At 35.2% G+C, this 9,484-nt stretch overlaps 2 protein-coding genes across 3 annotated transcripts; both read left to right on the top strand.

Annotated features, from left to right (window-relative positions):
- The first annotated feature begins 3,754 nt into the window (after positions 1 to 3,754).
- LOC104706171 (monothiol glutaredoxin-S2) lies at positions 3,755 to 4,456 on the top strand. The gene has a single exon (XM_010422334.3). The coding sequence runs from the start codon at positions 3,910 to 3,912 to the stop codon at positions 4,216 to 4,218; it is 309 nt and encodes a 102-aa protein (XP_010420636.1). The 5' UTR covers positions 3,755 to 3,909; the 3' UTR covers positions 4,219 to 4,456.
- A 622-nt stretch (positions 4,457 to 5,078) lies between these two features.
- LOC104706170 (acyl-CoA-binding domain-containing protein 4) lies at positions 5,079 to 9,462 on the top strand. 2 transcript variants are annotated; one of them, XM_010422332.3, is made up of 17 exons: positions 5,079 to 5,541; positions 5,636 to 5,703; positions 6,036 to 6,117; positions 6,212 to 6,334; positions 6,435 to 6,512; positions 6,599 to 6,703; positions 6,788 to 6,854; positions 6,949 to 7,010; positions 7,095 to 7,234; positions 7,324 to 7,450; positions 7,540 to 7,654; positions 7,724 to 7,812; positions 7,914 to 7,997; positions 8,082 to 8,450; positions 8,540 to 9,043; positions 9,127 to 9,186; positions 9,264 to 9,462. In XM_010422332.3, the coding sequence occupies exons 2-17, from the start codon at positions 5,666 to 5,668 to the stop codon at positions 9,342 to 9,344; spliced, it is 2,124 nt and encodes a 707-aa protein (XP_010420634.2). In that variant the 5' UTR covers positions 5,079 to 5,541; positions 5,636 to 5,665; the 3' UTR covers positions 9,345 to 9,462. The 2 variants fall into 2 exon arrangements, with proteins under 2 accessions (XP_010420634.2, XP_010420635.2); XM_010422333.3 differs by having other exon boundaries at positions 5,084 to 5,541; positions 8,082 to 8,402.
- The last annotated feature ends 22 nt before the right edge of the window (positions 9,463 to 9,484 follow it).

Genomic DNA, 9,484 nt, shown 5'->3' with positions numbered 1-9,484 from the left:
GACATATGCTTCTTATCTAGTTTGATGATGACGGTACTACATTTTCTCGATGTTATTCTCTTTTCATATTCCAATCCTCGGTTTTAAAATTTTTGAAAGAGAAATAGTATATATTAAAAACTCAAAATATTGATATTGCCCTTTGGGATGACCATATAGCCAAACGATATATATGTTTATCTCTACTTTAGGTGCAAATGAATCTGAAGTTCGATATCTCTAAAAGGTGAATTTGTTTGACGCCAAAACAAGGGGAATTCAATTTTTTTCTTTAAAAGTTAGTTTGGGGCAATTGAAATAAAATGAGGAATATGATTCGGAACCATTTGTGGGGAAACACGCGTTTTCTCTGTAGCGGGTCGCTGACGCCAAACTCATCGTTATCAATCTTATTACCTCCACGTACGTAAGATGTAGAGAAATACACGCATATATGATATATGTAACGATAAATTTGTTCTTCAAATTAAATAACCATTTTAGCCTGCGCATCTAGCTCATATAATTGGGAAATTATATACTTTTTATTCAAAAAATCCATAAATGTATGCAATATAAGTTGCAACCACACGACGTACGGTCGGGTAAGGAAGATAGTACATGGTTATATGTGATGCCATGAACCGTCCTCTCGATCGTTATCTTTATATATATCATCCTCCAGGGTGGTTATTAACTTAATTTATTAGTTTTACTATATACAAATTTTAAAAGCAAATATAAAGTTTGGCATATATATATATTGTATAATAGCGCATATATTCTATATAAATTGCTCATGATTTTTTTTTTGGGCAATGAGATTGTTCATGATATATATTCAACTTGCATGACAGATAAATAATATCACCTTTTAATATATATCTTGTATTTAGCATAAAATTTTGACATTTTCCTTTTAAAAATAATATATAAATCACATCATACACTGGAGAGTGAGCTTCAAGCAATGGTCTTGGCGATGCAACATGCATGTGTTCTAGGCATAAAGCGAATATATATGGAAGGAGACAACCAGGAAATAGTCAACATCCTCAACAAAAAGGGACTCAACTTTGCAGCATTCAATTGGATTTGCAAAGTCAGGAAGTGGAGCAAAAAAATTGACATGATCACCTGCAACTGGATACCAAGGAAGAATAACAGAAGTGCAGATATATATATTAGCTAAGAAGAGGTTTTCGGAGAACATTCTTCTTAATTACTACCGAGATGTACCCTATTTCTTACTATCTTCATTACATTGTGAACATATCAAAAGTTAATACAAATTAAAAGTCTTAAGGGTTAAAAAAAAAAAAAATCACATCATACACGAAGGCATATATATTGATCTTCATATAATATACTTTCATTATACAAGAACACTCTTGGAATACTAATTACTAACTCCGCAACTAGTTGTGTGCAACCAGTGATTTTGGTTCCTCTAAACTTAAGTCATGAACGGTCTAGTTCTAAAACCAAAAATTTCTGGACTTTATTGGAGAATTCTATTTTTAAAATCACGTAATAGTACTACTACAGCACAATACGTAGATCGCATAAATTATGTTATATGGGTGATATATACATTTCAAACTAAGAATTAAACATTGTCGGCATTTCCACCGTGCATGCATGAACCCAAATTTGGCCATTGGTCTTCTAGCAGGCCAAACTCTGAGGTCCAAGAGTCGTACATGCAAGTGTGCAACCATCATCGAATCTATTAATTATCGTATTTATGAATATATATAAGCAAGTCTAGAAAGGAGCAAACTGCAGTATGGAAAAAGAAAGGTTCGTTTATATTGGATAAATTGTTCTTTTCACGTACGTGCTTGTAGCAATCAACACATCCCAAGGATTCGATGGGATTATAAAAAGGCAAAATACTTTTAAGCTAAATCTTATAAAAGCAAGGACGACAACGGTGGTTGCAGGATTTAATAATTCATTTTTCTTTATATATATATATATATATATCTTTTTAATACTATATAATATAGGGTATAATTAATATAATTTAGCATCATGTTTTCATCTTGAAACAAGCTTTGCAGTAAGTCAGTAACATGAGCCCTATCCAAAATAGAGTTTCGCTATTTAGACCAGTTGTGTCTAGTTCTGTAATAAACTGTTGAGAGTCGAGACCACCAATACTTAAAATGTGATTAATCTCAAAATTTTGGCATGTTGCAATGGACCGTATCGGCCACGCATCTTATCCGACATCATGGGACCAGATTACGACATGGTATACTGAGAATATATGCATATCTAAAATGATTGTGGTCTAACTTCGGATGCAATGTTTACTCACATCTGTAAAAAGATCATGTGTACCCGGTCTCGGTTGTTCTAGTGATCGATCTTGGGGGGCTTTTGAAGGGAAGAGGGACTGAAACATATCCTGGGTTCGAGTTCTACCAACAGATAAATTATCATGATAGAAAATTTCTAGTCCAAAGAGACTATTGTCTATACCTCCTCGCTTGCCAAAAAAAGAAAGAAAAAAACATCATATGAAAACGTTTAGATGTATTGTATGTTTCGCTAGATAACCACTAAATCATGATTATCGAAATGGAAATTTTTACTAAACCGTATGTTAAGCCTGGGAAAAAAGGGGACCTCGAGGGCATATATACATATAACTATATAAGTGTGTGTTTACTTTCATACGTATTCTCGATTCGTTGTCCTTAAAATTCGTTAGTCACTATGAAAGCACATGTGCTTAGCTCACATGTGAATCTTTCTCTCTTCCTCTCACATACAATTATTACAAAAAAACTTTTTTTTTTCTTTTTTTGTGAGTTGCAAAATGTGGAAGTGGCGAGTCGAGAATAGAATCCTCACGTAGGAGGAGAAGGGGACGTGGCCTAAGGAAAAATGAACCCCTATTTTGGATAACTATTTCTCCAACTCATAAGATGCCTCCTGATAGGCTTTACATATTCCTTTTTTTTTTGAGAGATATCATATGTAAGAAAATGCATATGCAAGAAATCCAATTTAACTTCAAGTCGTCAACCTTCTATATATATTATATAATCATGGCAGGGAACATAAAATTCAATATTTTTGGTTCATGAAACTATAAGATGATTAATTGGAGTGTCCTAACTAGATTAACTTTAATCGAATTTTTAAAGTGATCCAAATCTCATGATCTCTTTTTTGATGCTAATTAATCATCCAAGGACGACAAGGTGGCATATAGCCATATACCTAATTAAATAATTGTGCATGGAAACAATTAATGGCATTATATTAGGTTGAATGCTGGATTTACGGAACGCCTTACTGTAGTGTATGAACTTTTAAAAGATTCAAAAGGTAAATGTGTGCACATGCTGGGTCAAAACATCGGCCTAGGTAAACTACTCGCTTTACCAATTTTGTCTTTTAACCTATACGTCTCTTTAGTTAATAATCATTTAGGTTTTTGATATTACTTGAGATCGACTAGATCGCTTTATGGAACCGTACGAAGGACATTCTCACCTTTTAACCATGACGAGTATTATTAAGTATGTCTAAATGCCCTGAATGGACAATAAAATGAAAAGAAAAGATGATGAGTTCAAAAAATCATTAGATTCTCAATATTGTACATTGTGATCCAAAATAAAATTGAAGTTGTGTCGCTTTCGGACACGATATCGTTAGAAACAAAATCCAAACATCTTTTCCCCGTCTAATCCAATAAACATCGTCTTGACTACCTCTATATAAACAAACACTTCTCACATATTTAATATTCACACAACATTACACAACACCCTTATTCTCCGAGTAGGATCAAGAGATTTATTTTCCTTTAAATCTCTACAAATATTTCCAATCTACAAGAGTATTTACATAGCGACTCATATACCTTAATTAAGAATTTAAATTTGTTGGATCATATATAAAAGAGCAATGGAGATGATAACGAAGATGGTGATGGAGAGACCCGTGGTGATATACAGCAAGAGCTCGTGTTGTATGTCTCACACGATCAAAACTTTGCTCTGCGATTTCGGAGCGAATCCAGCGGTTTACGAGCTGGATGAGATATCTAGAGGGAGGGAGATTGAGCAGGCGTTGTTGCGGATAGGTTGTAGCCCCGCAGTTCCGGCGGTTTTCATCGGAGGAGAGTTGGTCGGTGGAGCAAACGAGATCATGAGTCTACATCTAAACGGATCCTTGATTCCTATGCTTAAGCGGGCTGGTGCATTGTGGGTTTGACTTATAATAAATATATTAATTAACTAGTTTACTTAACACTAAGTTAAGTGTACGCAGAATAATGTTTTAACACATCTATGATCTTTATGATCTGTGACATGGTGATATCATGAGTCCACGTCGGATCAATAATCAGTGTGTTGTTGTTTTTTTTTTTTTGAGGTTATCTTTAACAAAAAGATATGTATTGACTTATGTGAACTTTTACGAAGAAGTAATAATAATTTATCTGCATAAACTGATTCTTTAACGAAGAAAAGAAAAGCAAGATTGAAAACTAATATTCTATTCTTTCATAATATAAAATATTATCAAATTTATACGCATAGTTTAGATTAATTTAATATTTTATATTATATAATATTATTTTTGATTTGTTGAATTTTTTAAAAACAAACAATTTTTAATCTACATATGCAATTTTAATACATTTTTTGAGGGCATAAAAAATTGTACCGAAAATATTTTTTTTTACACAAGAGCAAAAATTTAAAACTAGCCAACATACTAATAAATAACACCATTTAGGATGACATTTTACATGAATACATATAACTTTTTAAAATATAAACAAATCAGTGATATTTGCATAGTATTTTTTTCTTCTAAAATTACTATATTAATAACATTATTATATATTTGCTAATTGCTATATATGAAAAGTATATAGTTGTCAAAAAAAAAAAAAAAAGTAAATACTAGTACTAAATAGTAGTGTTAGTGTGTTACTATTATAGATTTGATCATTTGATTTAGAAATATCGAGAAGTCGTATATAAGTCTGCGGGAAGTTAAGGGACCCACAAAGGGCGTCGCGAATCGTGAGCATTAAAACAAAACACTAAACTCAAATCACACTTTCCGCAGAAACAGACAAAACATGTCGCCATAACTCAACGAACCAAAACCACACACATGACACAACGGTTGTTCCCATCTCTCTCTCTCTCGAGTCTCGAACGCCTAATAAGTAAAATAAGTAAGCCCCAGATAAACAATTTACATTACAAGATTCGCTTTGTTTTGGTTTACTAAAACTTTGGTCCCATCCATTGTTATATATTGCTTAAAGACAACAAATTTATATACTTCCAATAAGCTAAAATCAATCCTCCCGGCTCCCCTCCAATCATTTTCCCTGTTCTGGCCCCAAGACAGCTTTGCTAGGTAGGATTCATACGACGTCGTTTTCGAGCTGTGGATACATATGGCCATTGTGGTGGTGTTTGGTGGTTGATCTTCTCTGAAAAATCAAAAATTTGATTTTCAGATTTGGGTCAGCTTGTAAACTTCTGAATCGTAGATTCAAAACAAGTTAAGAAGGTATCCTCTTTTACAATTTCAGTAAATTTCTTGCTTTCTCGGTATCTCAGGATGATGACAATGTATTTAGCCTTTTTTTTTTTTTTTTTTTTAGGGTTGGGGATTTCTGAGAAATTGGAAGAAAATGTTCAGCTTTTCTAAGAGGCGGATGAGACTTGGCAGGTTTAGTCTTCTTTTACACTTATCACCTTTTTGTGGGTCTCTCTGTATATATTGATTTTTACTCAAAGTTGGGAACTTTTTGAGGTTTCTTTTATCTTTTTCTTTGTTTACATTATAAGCGAATCACCTTTTCGAGTATCCTGTTTAAGCTTACTGCAAAAGCAACTCCTTTTTATAACATTGTTCAAGCATTGGTCTTTTCCTATGAATTTGGGGATTCTATTTTTAGGTTGAAGCAATTTTTTTAATCATGTCAATACGTTTCATGGGTTACAACAGATTTCAATTGGTATATGTTTCTTGAGACTGATTGTGGATGTAAAATTGATCAGAGTTAAGAAGGTACAGCTGGCGGAGTCTGTTCAAGGATATAAGAGTCCTTTGCGAACCATCAAACGCGCTGATAACTCTAGTGTAAGTTATATATTAGAAGACCAACATATGTTTGTAACTGTTTGGTTAACATTGCCTTGTTGTTATCTGATTTGTTGTAAGAAACATGATGCAGAATGAAGCTGTTCTGGCTGCCACTAGTTATTCTGATGAAGTTGATTTCCTGCCTTCATCAAGGACTACTGAGAATTGGATGGTCTTACCGGTTGGTGGGGATAAACCTGCTCCACGCTTTAATGTAATAGAGTTTCTCGGTTGTTTTTTTTGATGAGTCATTAGCTTCTGAGCTGTTTTCAAGAACTAACTGTTTTTTGTTTTTTTTTTTTACTTTTATGCAGCATGCGGCGGCAGCTATTGGGAACAAAATGATAGTAGTTGGTGGAGAATCTGGTAATGGCTTGTTGGATGATGTACAGGTAAAAAGACAAAAGAACAATTTATAGGTATCAAACACTAGCTTAAAGGGGTTGATATTTGATATTCTCAGCTTTGCATTTTACAGGTGCTTAACTTTGATTCATTTACATGGTCCACCGTGTCTTCGAAAGTTTACTTATCGCCAAGTAGTCTTCCTCTCATGATCCCTGCTTGGAAAGGCCATTGCTTGGTAATTGATTGTTTGGTTTGAGCAAAGATGTTTTCTGGTTTTTATACGTTTCGGTTTTGATTGCTTTTTTTAATCCGTTGTTAGGTCTCTTGGGGTAAAAAAGTGCTATTGGTGGGTGGAAAAACAGTTCCCTGCAGTGATAGAGTTTCAGGTTTCACACAGTTGTTTTGTAATCTAAAGTCTAGACTTTTGATGTTTTTTGCTCTGCCTAAAATGGTGGTTGTATGTCTGAATATTATTGGCAGTTTGGGCATTTGATACTGATTCAGAATGCTGGTCGCTAATGGATGCAAAAGGAGACTTACCGGTATGTTTCTATTCTTCAACATACATTTAAAAGTTTGTGGCTTTATGGTTTGGATTGTGAAGTGACATGGAGAAAAAATTGCAGGTCAGTCGCAATGGTCACACAGTGGTGAGGGCTAGTTCTGTATTGATACTTTTCGGTGGTGAAGACTCTAAGAAGAGGAAACTAAATGATCTTCATATGTTTGATCTCAAATCATCTACATGGCTTCCTCTTAACTGCACGTGAGTTTTTTTCCTCGCTTTTCTAGTGACAGTTTACATGTAAACTCCTACTGGCGTATTCGTGACATGGTTTTTTCCTAAAATACCAGAGGAACACGGCCGTGTGCAAGATCACATCATGTAGCCACGCTATTCGACGACAAAATTCTGTTTGTGTTTGGAGGTTCGGGCAAGAACAAAACACTCAATGACTTATACTCACTCGACTTTGAAACCGTAATACACACACCAACTTTTTTATATTTTTTACTATTAACTGAAATTTGTTTGGTTTCTTGACACTTGTATCTTTTGGTGTCATCAAGATGGTATGGTCAAGAATAAAGATAAGAGGATTTCATCCGTCTCCAAGAGCGGGTAGTTGTGGAGTTCTTTGCGGTACTAAATGGTATATAACCGGAGGTGGAAGCAGAAAGAAGAGTAAGTTCTACCTTGAAACTGTGCTGAATCTACTCAGATGTTACAAGTTTGAGTTTTTTTTCTGTGTAGGACACGCGGAAACATTGGTCTTTGATATCCTAAAGGTCGAGTGGTCTGTTGCAAGTATCTCATCTCAATCTTCTATCACATCCAACAAGGTGGATAAATAGATATATACCCATTTTATAGTTAACTTTTATATTCTTTCAACCGCTATCAGTTAAAGCTCAGTTGTTGTCTTGTGATATGGTTGGTATAGGGATTTAGTCTAGTTCTTCTGCAACACAAAGATAAAGATTTTCTCGTAGCTTTTGGAGGAACGAAAAAAGATCCTTCTAATCAGGTACGAGCCTCATCATTCCGCTGCATTGTTCACAATTTTTGTTTCAATCGTTGATGCAAAGTCTAAATCTTTTTTTATGAAAAGGTTGAGACTTTTATCGTTGACAAGAACAAGAGTGAATCGCCAACACATCCGCAGACAACTTCCAAGAAAAACCCTGGCCGGTTACTGTTTGGTAAACGATCTTCTCCCTCGGCGGCTATAACCTCTGATGAATCAGTCAAAGCCTCTTCACAGCGGCTCATTGATTCAGTTGCCAGACAGAAACTTGCTTCAGCCATTGAAGAGCATGGCGGTTCTGGTAGAAGGTCTTTATCAGAGATTGCTTTCGGTGATCATCGTAACCCGTCTTCTGGAAATGTCTCTTTGCGTAAACAGTTTAGCACGGAAGAGGAATACAGAGCGGTAATTGAACCTACTAAGTGCTCAGAAGAAGAAGTTTCCGTGTCTCGGGTATATATAGTTAGTTTATGATTCACCTGCGTTCACTGGTGTTCTTGAATTGCCTTTAATCGTATGCAATTTCTTCTCATTGGTTTCAGACTGTAGATGACAACAATTTAGGAGCAAAGATTACAGCAGAGAAAACACTTTCTATGGTTTCTAACCATGATATATCAAATCTCCAGAAGCAATGCTCTGAGTCATTTCCTTTAGAAAACGTCGATGGCGCCTTAATATTCCAAGAAATGGATAATATCAATTTTGCAGGATCTATGTCATCATCAAGCGTGTACCAATTCCATGAGGCGAAAATGACGGCTCTTATAAGAAGAAATGGGATTCTGGAAGGGCAGTTAGAAGCAGCATTGGCGGGAAGAGAGGCGGCTGAGAGGAATGTGTCGGTTGCGTTGAGGAGCAAACAAGAGACAGATAAAAAGCTATCTGACGCTATGAGAGATGTTGAATTGCTTAAGGAGAAGCTTACCGGGTTAGAGCTCGCTCAAGAGGAAGCTAATAGTTTGTCAAACATGGTTCACTCCGACAATGTCAGGCTCGAGCATGATGTAGCGTTCCTAAAAGCTGTCCTAGACGATACACAAAAGGTAAAAAATCCTTGTGGATATACAAGCGTTTTCAAAACTTGGTGGATCAAAATTTAAAAGCATTGTGTTACTGGTTTTTGTAGGAGTTGCATTCAACTAGAGGAGTTCTTGCAGGAGAAAGAGCAAGAGCGTTCCAGTTGCAGGTATCATCATCATCAACATCATTATCAATACAATCTGTTCAATTTTGCGTTTTTCTGACAACGTGAGGTGAACGCAGGTTGAAGTGTTTCATCTGAAGCAAAGGTTGCAATCTCTGGAAAATAGAGCTGCTACACCCAGAAAGCCTTTCCATGTCTGAACACAGACCACTACGCAATAACCTTTAAGACTTCCATTTTGTAATACTCAAGACATGACTGAATGATGAATCCATGTCTATGTTTTGTGGATTAATGTAAAAAAGAAGCATTCAGAAATCTCAAAAAATCAAATCAGATT

The sequence above is a fragment of the Camelina sativa genome, chromosome 8, assembly GCF_030686135.1.
Source record: "Camelina sativa cultivar CO46 ecotype springtype chromosome 8, ASM3068613v1".
Taxonomy (NCBI): Eukaryota; Viridiplantae; Streptophyta; class Magnoliopsida; order Brassicales; family Brassicaceae; genus Camelina; species Camelina sativa.
This window is presented reverse-complemented; position numbering and strand designations above follow the sequence as displayed.

What these genes read in the sequence shown, in the direction of transcription:
- LOC104706170 (XM_010422332.3), top strand. Translation starts at nt 5,666, where the DNA reads ATGTTCAGCTTTTCTAAGAGGCGGATGAGACTTGGCAG. An exon ending in AGGCGGATGAGACTTGGCAG is followed by an intron (nt 5,704 to 6,035) that starts GTTTAGTCTTCT and finishes AAAATTGATCAG; the next exon opens with AGTTAAGAAGGTACAGCTGG. An exon ending in AAGAAGTTTCCGTGTCTCGG is followed by an intron (nt 8,451 to 8,539) that starts GTATATATAGTT and finishes CATTGGTTTCAG; the next exon opens with ACTGTAGATGACAACAATTT.
- LOC104706171 (XM_010422334.3), top strand. Translation starts at nt 3,910, where the DNA reads ATGGAGATGATAACGAAGATGGTGATGGAGAGACCCGTGGTGATATAC.